Genomic DNA, 11,929 nt, shown 5'->3' with positions numbered 1-11,929 from the left:
ATTGTCATTTTACAACAAGTAAATTTATATAAAATTTGTTTTATTGTAATAGATAAATTATTTCTTGTCACGAAACAATTAAGCCACTTGCTGTCAAAATAATCCGAGTTATGTAATTGTCAGAAGTATCTATTTTTATATATATAAAATTTAACGCAAGTGTTTGTTATAAATAACATTCTTAAATACTTGTCAAGAAATTACAATAGTGTCTTTTAGAAGGATTAAAAAAATTTATCTTCAAAATTTAAAAATTATTTGATACAAAAATCAGCAAAAATTTGATTTTTATTTAATTAATTATTAATAAAAATTCTATGAACAGTCAGTTGGTTTCAATATCATTGAATTTATTAAATTTATTTACAGTAAATAAATATTATATGAAAAAAAACTTACCCGTGCTTTTTCGAGCTGACTAAGAGCTTGTCGTTCTTTTTCACGCCTCAAACTTTCTTTTTCTTCGTCAAGAGAAAGATCCGAGCTCGGTTGTGAATAATTTGAATCCGCCGAGCCCTGAAAATATAAATGCAATAATAAATTATTTAAGTATACATAAATTGACTTTTAAATAAGCTTCAAGCTCAGCAAATAAAATTGACAATAATAAAATAAATAATACTTATTCGAATGTGTTTTAAATAAAATTGACATGTAAACTCAGTCTCGGGGGTAACGGTTACGGTATCCTTAGCAACGGCCTCGACTCACCCTGTTTTACCCAGGAAGCTTTTGAACGAGTGCCAAATGCCACAATCTATAGTCATGCGCATATTTACAATATTCAACAATACATATTCTCATTTCTCAGGCAGCCTACATTCTTCCACCGATTTTCATTTCTTATCGCGGTTATAAATTTATAAATTTAACGCTATTATTATTGTTATTATTATCTTAGCCGTCTAAAAAAATCTTGTGTCTAACATATAATAAGAAAATAATAAAATCGATGCACTTGAATATGTGCACACTAGAACGATTATCCTCATACACGCTCCGTATAAATATTTGCATGGCTTCTCAAGCGGCAATTAAATATCTGTAACTATTCGCCTGTATTTTATCCAATATCGAGGTCATCACACAACTAACCCAGTGAAAATACATCGCAAATCGCGTAATATAAACATTACATATTATTCATTTTTTCTCAAACATTCTTCAACTCAATCTTAAAAAAAAATAGCCCGCACTCTTGATCTAAAAGAAATAAAATAAAAAAAACTAATTAAAAAAAAATACCTGAGTAAATAGCTTATTGTAGCCAGAGTTATGTTGATTATATCCTATCATCGCCGAAAAAAGAGCCACGCAGTAAACAAATAATTGTTTCTGCGCAGCTCTCCTTATTAATAACACTTGTTTATTTTATTTATTAACTTATAAAGTTTTGGAGATAAAAAAATACTTGTCTTCAGATCATATGTATGTATCTTCACCACTTAACTTCTAACCTTGTTTTTATTTTGTTTTTTGATGTAATTTACTTAATTTGTTTATTTGTTTACTTATTTATATTATTATAAGAAGAAATAAATAATGAGGTTTATGTGAGATTAGTGTTAAATATAACAGAGTTACGAATCCACATGATGATGATTACGGTAAAGTTCAAAAGCCCGAGACACATTGACCGACATTTCATTCACTGACTCAAGTCTTACGGCGATAATACAATACCGCATTGCGCTGACAAAAATTTTCTTTTTTTTTTTCACGTTTACGGCAGTTTATTTGGACACACCTGACGATACCACTTGATTTTTTTCGACCCATACAAATGATATTTACCGTGTGAAATAAATATATTATCTTTTTCCGAGTCTCATTTTCCGTTTCGCCACCTACCGAGAAACTGATTTCTTCACCAATTATTATTAGTTCAATTTTATCTCGACATTATTAAATTAAACTGGATTTTTTAATTTAAAAATTTATTTTAGTATGCGGCGAATAAAATAACGCGGAGGCGCAAAAGAAGAGTGTGCTCGAGTAATTTTTTTCATACTGAGGGTTAATTTTGTATGGAAAAGTGGATGTAGTGCTAGTGAATCTAGCGATGCATCAGCGCCGACGTACTAGATATAATAAATGTATTATATACAGACGAAGAATATAGGTATAGTATAGACATTTGAATGTAGATGGCGGCGCATGCGCGGTGAGGCAACAGTCCTCGTGTGTCGTTGATTGAATCAACGACCCCTTGTTTTTTACCCCTAGATGAGACTCGCCCTTATATCGTTACTCTTAATCTTAAATCTTAAATCTTGCTTTTTTTCGTAACGCTCCAATCATTATTTTCAGTGTTTCGTACCGAAATTCCGCCCACGGATTTTTCTCAATCGATTTCTTCCCCTAGTGCCTATCTGAAATAATAATTGAGCGTCATACTGTTGATTAATTAGCCGAATAAATACCTAAATAAAACCAGAACTGCTGTGTTTTATAATTGCTATTGTTTATTTAAAATCCTTGGTTAGTATGTTCACCACCAGGTGGCCAAGAGAAACTTCTGCTGTCCGCAGGCACCAAGCTCATCGGCTAGTATACTATATCGATCGTAAACCCTGTATAAAGTAGAGTAGAGTATAATATAATGGGGGGGGAGGAGGGAGGAAGAGGAGACTTTTCGCGTTGGTGTTCACCCCGGGTGTCACGACTCCCTGTGGTATTCCGGTTGTACTCGCAAATGTTACGACGCGGCCACTGCACCCACATATCTTCGCTATCACTTTCACCCCTTTTGGAAAATATTTATAAACAAATATTGTGAGTTATTTATAGCTTCTTTTAGGAGGATGGATGTGTGGGAAGAATATATTGAATGATTATATATTTTATCAAGTGTTTTTTAGAGGAGAGAATATTTAGATCAAGATTAAGTAATTTTGATTAGAAAATAAATTGGGGATTTAAATTTAAGAATTTTTTGGGTTGAAAAGGATTTTTAAAAAGTTTAAAATATCTTAAGATTTTTGATGACTTTGATTTATAAATATTAAAAAATGTAGAATTAAAGCTGGAAACATATGAAATTTGGATACTTGATGAAGTTAATTGTTTAAAAGAAGAAATTATATTAATTAGGTGGAAATTTTTAAAAAGCTAGAAATGTTACAATGCTTCTTAAGTAAATTATGTTTTTTAAATTAATTTTTTAAAAGAAGAAATCAAATTATTTATATTATAAATGTTAAAAGCTTTAAATGTTACATTTTTTTAATAAAAGTCATCAATATCTTCTATAAATACAATGAATTGTGAAACTAAAGTTAGTAAAAAATAATAATTAAAAAGAAGAAATCAAAATATTAATACAAACATAAAAACCTTGGATTTTTGAAGGAATAAACTGTTCAAAAGAAAATATGAAATTGTCACTTTTAAAAATATTTTTATGAAGTATTTCTTTTTAAAAATAAAAAATAAATGATATCAACAAATTTCGGAATAAAAAAATAAAAAATCTAAATTACCTATTATTATAATATGCATTTGATCATTATTTACCTTTCTTCGGCCAAATGATTTATATTGACGTGTAGGACGCAAATGATGCGCCATTTTTGACTCAATATTTTTTTAACACAATAAAATCTAAATGAAGATATGATTTAAGTACACAATTAAATAGAGAAGAATATAGTTTTAAAACAGAGTTCTATAAGAATAAAATTTTTGTCAGCTGATCATCTCTTTAACGAATTTATCGGATTTAATAAAGAGATTAATTGGCGTCATTAAAAAAATTTTGAGTTTGGAGGGCATATGTTATAGCACCGAAACATTGAGACGGATTATATTTATAAATCGGTTAGTTTTTTGAGTTACTTTTTACAAGAATGAAGATAAAAATAAAGCACGAAGGAACTTGAAAACGAAATAAATCTAGCGCAGTTGACGGGGACTGTTGATGTAATAGTAAATTTTAAAAAGTAATATACAAAAAAAAATATAAACGTGGATAACACGGACGCGATGACTTGATGACTGTCTAGCCCTCGCGAGTGCTGATCATTTTGGAACGCAACGCAACCTCCTACGCTATAAATAAACTTGAATTTACTACACTGCCAGCAATCGCTCCCTGACGCTTTTTAAATTTGTTATTCGTTGTTATTATTATTATTATATCAAGATTATTATTTCCTAGTCATTTATTACTCTAATGTAAATATAATCGGCTATTTATTATCTAAAGTTTTTATAAACATCAACTCGCTTCTACTTCCTACATTTTTTTTTACAATATTCTTTTTATTATACTCTACTATGTTTTGTGTTTGTTACTTTGTCAAGTATTTTAGAATTTTTTTATCCGTGAAAATAGTTGTCGGGTTGCCTTGTACGTGTAATTAAAGATGTTATAAATAAGCAATGATTTATTTTTAATAAAACCTTGATCATTTTAATTTATACATTTAAAAAAGTACTTTCAAAGACGTGGTTGATAAAGTAGAGGTTTTTGTGAGCTACTCAAGATCAGAGGAACAAACTTTCATGTGTGGCCACAAGAGGTCAATTATTGTTGGAAAAAAATTTCGATTCGGATTTTTAAAAAAATTATTTAAGAATTTCATTTTAATAATTAGTTTTTTAATAAAAAAAAATTGAAAGAAAAAAGTATTATTAATTTTTTATTAAATTAATAAAAAATATAATTTTTTTTAATGAATATTAAAAATTAATAAACTTTACTAATTAAAATAAACTAATAAAATTTTATTAACTGAAATAAAAAAAAATAAAATTTCTTTAACCAGTAATAAAATTTTTAAAAATATTGAATAAAATCTATTTTTTTTTTTTTAATTAAATAAAAAAACAATTAAGCAAAATAGCTGGCAATTTATTGACCGACTAAGAAATAAAATTTTTCCAATAATTTAAGAAACTTTTTGATAAATAACAGCGTCCCACGAGACTAATTAGTACGTAAAAAGCTTCAGATCTAATTAATTATTTTAAATATTTTTTTTTTTTAATATAACTCGGAGTAATAAAAAAAAAATTGTTTAATTCATTGGACTTTCCAGAAGAGAACTAAGTCCAAGTTATTTAATTACATTACAGGATTCATAAATATAAAAAAGTAAAAATAAGAATAAGAAGTAATATTAAAAATTAATACTCTGATATTTATTTACCCGTAATATGAATAATTTAGTAATAAATACATTGACTAAATATATAAAAATAACGTATTAACTTTGAGTCTCTCTCTTTTAATGTTTCTCTCCTTCTCTTTGCAAGTAAACCCACAAAAAATCTACAAAAGTAATAAAAATAAAAAATAAATAAAAATGCGTATGAGACACTCGAAATCCGTATAAGGAAACCTGTTTACACGTTTTATCGTTTACCTACTGCCATTAACTGTACTTAATAAATTCACCTACACTACAATAACAAACCTCACAATAAACCATCGCAATATTTAATTAAATAATTAATTATTTTTTATTAAATGTTATTAATCAGCTAACAAACAAATCCAAATGAACTAATTTATTCTGGCTCTCTCACTAAAAAAAGAGACAAAAAAAAACTTGAATTTAACTATTATATCTATCGACTGACAAAAGCTGACCTTGATCTTGACTAGTATGAGCACGAATAAAAGAAAAAAAAAATAGTAAGATATATAAATGTATATGTCTATAATTATATTTTGTTTCTTTTGATAAAATCAAATTCTGTATGTTTTTTAATCACGTATTTTAGTTTCGAAGATTTTATCAATTTTATTAAATGATAGTGTTTATCATTAATCCGCGGTAATGTTTTAAATTTATACATTCTTTCATTATTATTAACGATAATGATAAAATAGACCAAGATTACTTCATATATAAATGTGCTATATATAGCAATCTTTTTAATTTCATCATCAACACACGCATCGAGTTACTTTTTTTTTGGTAAATTTATCTAAAATTTGGTACTTTAAGACATTTACTATTTTTAGTTAAATCTTTTTACAGATAACTAAGATACTTTATCGTATGATCTTCTTTTGAAGATTAATTTTTAATAAAAATGTGGTCAATAAGATAGAACTTAATATTCTGAAGACAATACAAAAAAAATTGTTATTTATCTAATAAATTCATGCAATAAAACCCTTTTTTCGTGAATGCGCGTCACCTTGGACTCACGTGGCGCCGCTTCAGTGCGTAAAGTGCTACTTTGCGAACACATTAATGATAAATATTATTAGCAAAGTTCTAGTTAGTAAATTGTCCAATTTTATTTGAAAATTTTGCATTTATAGGAAAAAAACAATTTAATCAGTAATTAAAATATTGCATAAAAATTATAGTGCATTTTTTTTGAGCGTCAATATAGTCTAAAAATTTTATTAACTCTATAAAGACATTCTCAATTTAAATTTTAAAGCAGTATTATTATTAAAAAAATTTTAATTTTGAATAATAATAAGAGGATATATGTATGGTTGATACTAAATAATTTTTTTTGTTATTTTGAGGACTTAGTTATCTTAAAGTTACAAAGACTTTAGTGTGGTACCCGAAAGAAAGACAAGGTTTGGCCACAGGTACTGATGATGCCGCAAAAGGAGAATAATAAACCACGATAAAAAATAAATAAAAAAATGATGGTCGAGAAGAAGTATATGTATAAGTGTTAGTGGTAACTGGTAACAGTTGTGTTGGCTGGTGTTCAGATGTTCGGATCTTCGGATTGAGGATCCAGCATAGCACAGTATAAGTATAAGTATAAGTATAAGCTAGAGTAGAATTTTTAGCCGTCGTCGTGTATAATGGCAACGTGTTTTCGTCTAATGTACTTTTTGTAGTGTCCTTGATGGAGGAGTCTGCGAATGCAGAACTACAGGGTCTGTGGCATCACCACGAGCTTGTAAAGGGAGCAAGATATATACCGGGACCCAAGGCAGAGAGACGAGGATCGAGCTTAAGAACGAGAGGAGGAGGAGGATCCAGAGGAGGTAGAAAAAGTCGAGGAAGAGAGGAGTCAAGAAATTAAGAAGTGGAGGTAACACTGAAATAAGGTAAAGGGGATATAGGGTCTACGAAATAGCGAGCAACACCCCAACCACCGTATTGGTATATATACTTTGGGCCTAGTCAAGGTCAATTGTACAAGGATTTATATATATATATAGCGGCTTTGCCTCCTCATGTCCCTATTCTATACTTTATACTTTAATCTATCCTCTTATTCATTAGCTTCTTTTTTTATACTGTAGCTTACTTATGTATATTTTTTTGCTCATGGAAATTTCGAGTTTATACACTGCAGGCTCATTTAAACTCTTTTTATTCTGCAGTCATTTTTAACCCTCTGCATACAGGGTCATTTTTTATCAGCATTTTTTCTTTTTTAATCACTATTTATCATTTTTTATTTAAGCTTACATTTACTTTACTTTATTTATTTTACTTTCTTTCTAATTAAATTACCACAAAGTAATGAAATTTAAAATTATCTCATTTAATTAACAAATTTTTTAGATTAATTGAATTTTTGGTCAATTTAGAGCGTTAACTTTTTATTTAATTCAAAAAATATCAATTGATGTTTTTTGAAATAATTAAAAAAATTAATATTAATAAATTTATTTTAGAATTTTAAGACTTAAAATTTTGAAATTGCGCAAAATTTATTGGAGTATTAAATAGTTTTGCTACCTAAAATTTTGGAGTAAACTGAATAAAAAAATGATAAATATATAATTAAATTAGGAAATAATGTAAGACAAAAATTCAATTGTCAAAAATATGGCGTTAGGTCCTTGCGGTAAGTATTAAAGCTTGGGACCATAGTCGTTATCCTTGAAAGACGTGTGCACTCTTTCGTTTTGTTTCGGCGCATAGCGGCCAATGAATAGAGAGCAATGTTGACGCGTTGCTGCTTAGGCTTATATATATATATATATATATATATATATATATATATATATATATATATATATATATATATATATATATATAATCCACAAGTATGTATTTATATACAACTATGCAAGTTAAAGTAGTAAATGAAATAATGCATTAGTATGTGTGTTTAAAGAAAGAAATAATTGTGTGAGTTAAAGAGGGATGAGAGAAGAAAAAAAAATTACTGAGGGCAAGCGCATAGACTTCTTTGAAAGTGACGATTAAAAAAACAAGGTCATGATATTTAAATTTTAAATTAAATTATTGTTTTTTGTCCGACGGTTTGTTTAATTTACTTTAATGGAAAATTTAACTTTAGCCTGCCCGGTTGTTATTATTATTACTAAGTCTTTGTGTAGATACGGCAAAGGTAAAGATTTTTTTTCGAGCACAATAGCTTCAAGTGGTTGGTGGTTTTTAAGATAATCTAGACGATGAATTTTTATTTTCTTTAAAATCATGTGCGAGTAGTTAAATTTTTCTTTACTTAGTCTGGTCTCTTTTTTTCTTTTTTTTTCTTCTTCTTGAAGATGTAACAATGGAGTGACCATTTGCATCCCCGGGAGCGTAGCGGGGAAATGAAAAATGTACGAGAAAGTTAAGTTTACCTCGGTTGAATAGAAAAATGTAGTAATGCGTTTGCAGACATTACCGAAACGAATAATTGACGTTGAAAAAATTTTTCGACGTTTCAAATATTTCTTCTTTGAACATGAAAAGAAGCTAATACAATGCAAGGTGCTTTACTTTCACATTTAGCGTCGAGTTTCATAAAATAGACGAGTTTTTTTATACTTTTATTTTTTTTCAACAGCCTGAAGTTGTAAATTTACTGTTCTCGCAGCTTTTTGGCTTAAGCATTGTTATTAAATTAGTGCTAAAGCTGCGATTGTGGAGTGCGAAGCTTGCCAAGCGTTATTCAAATTGTAACTATTTTATTAAAGAAATTTTGACTTGTGCAAAGTGAATTTATTGCTATTGTTATATAACTTTGCTGTTTTTTATTTTAAAAATTAAATTTTTTTAATTTTCTTAGATTTTTTGTAAACTTTTGGTCGTTAATTACTTACAACAACGTGTCTTCTCACTGGCACGCCTAAATTCACCAACTGCAGGCTGTCACGATCACGTTTCTTCTCCGTGAGTGTGTAAGCTCTTCCGTTAGACCTTGCCTGTAATTTCACGATCATATTCTTCGATAACATATTTATTTAATAATCATATCCACTATCGTTTTTAAATGCTCTATAGCTTTAATTATTTTTACTCAAATTCTTCTATGGTTAAACGGTCTAAAATATTCAATTAAAATAGTCATTTAGCTTTTCATTTGTACATATATATAATGTGTAGACCGGATAGCTCAAATGGTAGAGTAGCCGACATGTCTTCGGAAGGTTCTGGGTTCGAATCCCAGTCCGAGCTATCTAATAATTTTTTCTCGCATATTCTATAAACTCACATTAAGATGATCCTCTTCACATTCCTTTCTCAATCCTTTCCTACCAATATCCTGTTACGTGAATGTGGAACGCTTCACGTAATAATTACCGTAACTCCTATTCTTTCCCGCTTCACAGCATTATTTATATTTGTAAAAATGCTTACCGTAAGATGGACGGTGTGGCTTAATGTATATAGAATAAGCGAAAGGAAATTTAGTATAGACCGGATAGCTCAAATGGTAGAGTAGCCGACATGTCTTCAGAAGGTTCTGGGTTCGAATCCCAGTCCGAGCTATCTAATAATTTTTTCTCGCATATTCTATAAACTCACATTAAGATTATCCTCTCCACATTCCTTTCTCAATCCTTTCCTACCAATATAAATAATTATATAAATAAATGGATTCGAACCCAGAACCTTCCGAAGACATGTCGGCTACTCTACCATTTGAGCTATCCGGTCTATACTAAATTTCCTTTCGCTTATTCTATATACATTAAGCCACACCGTCCATCTTACGGTAAGCATTTTTTACAAATATAAATAATTCTGTGAAGCGGGAAAGAATAGGAGTTACGGTAATTATTACGTGAAGCGTTCCACATTCACGTAACAGGATATTGGTAGGGAAGGATTGAGAAAGGAATGTGGAGAGGATCATCTTAATGTGAGTTTATAGAATATGCGAGAAAAAATTATTAGATAGCTCGGACTGGGATTCGAATCCAGAACCTTCCGAAGACATGTCGGCATACATACATATAAATAATTTAGTTAATTTTAAAAAATGAAAATAAATGGAGAAAAAGAAAAATAAACATTAATTATCTTCAATAAGCCTAACAAAAGTTTAAAAGCGTAAAAGGCATAATTGTACTATACAATTAACTTAAAAAAAAATATGTTGAATTTCCAGGAACCCAAAAAAATATTTTTAACAAAAATTCTCCTCCCTCATATATTTACTCCAGCATTACTTTGTACTACTATACGGTATACCTACTATATCTATATACCTACATAAACCCAAGGTAAAAGGTAAATAAATTAAAATAGTGTAGAATATAGAATATAGAATATAAGCATCAATACGCATATTATGAGTATAGGAATTTACGAATATAAAAAAGCACGTATACCTATAATGAGTATGTGTATACACATACATATTTATATATTATTATTATTATAAATATATATAAAAGTAGATGAACATAAGCGAGAGTCAGAGAGAAAGAACAAGTGAGAAAATATACCTGCCGTTGAGCATTAAGAAGAACATCATACCCTCGTCACTTTGACCGCAGTCTTAGCATTCCCCTCACCCTTCACGGTCTCACATACACATTTAAATATAAATATAAAAATCTAAGTCCATAGCATACCCGTACTGTCCATACATTCATACATCCATAAGAATCAACATCCGTACATAACTAAACAACATACATAAGTACTTATACTTATGCTTTAGATTACAGATCTCAAGCTTACGCTCTCGTTTTCATCTGCAACTGTCTCTATCTCCCGGTCTTTCCCTAAAATTATCCTCTCTGTTTAAATAAAATACGAAACGAGCGAGACAGCTAGATAAAAATAGAGAAACAAGAGATAAAAGAAGAAGGAGATAAGTAATGACGTGATGCAGTCTGTAAGTATCCATACAAACTTCTCTCTCACACTAATTCTGATTTCTTGTTATTTTTATGTATCCAGGACCTGGGCTCATCACACCCCCGCCCAATCACCAGCCACCAGATCTACAAGTCTGGGCCTACGTCGAGGAACAACAACATAAGGCCTACATGCCTCACGTCGAGTTTAGGCTGCAAATTCTCGTACCGTGTGTTGTTCGTTGTGCCCAGTTTCATGCAGTCAACTCAGACTAACAGCATGTCCTCATCCCCATCTACATTTTTATTCGGCATTCTTCAGTACGAATAAAAATAAAAATGAAAAAAAAAACCAAGTTTGGTACGTTATAATGGCTAACTATATGGCTTCTTTTTATGACCTTCATTACTTTATTCTTTACATCCTTTTTTATGGGTATATTTTTGGACGCCATGGGTAAGTCTGAAAAGATTTTATGAATTAGTACAGTGAATATGCTTCAATTGTCAATATGCGTGTTGAATTATTATCATTGTGTTATAGCTTTTTCGACGTTTATTATTTATCAGATACAACCTCCACTCAGCTCTTCGACGGTCAGTTGAAAGGGATGTACATATTTTTACGTGAGATGTCTTAAATGCACAAGATTATCGGGTATTGTTGGGATGTTTTAAGAAAAAGAGGAGAACTTTCTTTAAAACGTGATTGACCTGCGACAGATGGTGCCTATTTAAACTAAACTAGAAAACTAGTATAAGTAGACTCGTTTTTTTCCTTTTTTTCTTCTTTACTTACATTACAAAGAAGATATAATATTTAACTTTGGCTAAGAAAATTCTTAGACCGTACCTCCCACTTGGTTTTCTTAAATTTCATATGAAACTTCATATGAAATCGTTAATTAAACTTTTTTATTTAATTTTGTTTTTCAATCATTA

The 11,929-nt window shown here is 29.5% G+C and overlaps 1 protein-coding gene across 6 annotated transcripts in view; it reads right to left on the bottom strand.

The window, feature by feature from the left end:
- LOC123261849 (voltage-dependent L-type calcium channel subunit beta-2) overlaps positions 1-11,929 on the bottom strand; it is a 30,748-nt gene that overhangs the window by 11,540 nt on the left and 7,279 nt on the right. For 4 of the 6 annotated variants that reach the window (XM_044723703.1, XM_044723705.1, XM_044723704.1 and 1 more), the window contains exons 2-3: positions 8,999-9,100; positions 400-516 (exon numbers count right to left, since the gene is read on the bottom strand). In XM_044723703.1, the coding sequence (XP_044579638.1) occupies positions 400-516; positions 8,999-9,100 (219 nt within the window). Of the gene's footprint in view, positions 1-399; positions 517-1,245; positions 2,080-3,516; positions 3,995-8,998; positions 9,101-11,929 lie in introns of those variants that run through there. The other 2 variants (XM_044723708.1, XM_044723707.1) reach the window with 2 other exon arrangements.

Source organism: Cotesia glomerata, linkage group LG3, assembly GCF_020080835.1.
Source record: "Cotesia glomerata isolate CgM1 linkage group LG3, MPM_Cglom_v2.3, whole genome shotgun sequence".
In the NCBI taxonomy this organism is placed as follows: domain Eukaryota; kingdom Metazoa; phylum Arthropoda; class Insecta; order Hymenoptera; family Braconidae; genus Cotesia; species Cotesia glomerata.
This window is presented reverse-complemented; position numbering and strand designations above follow the sequence as displayed.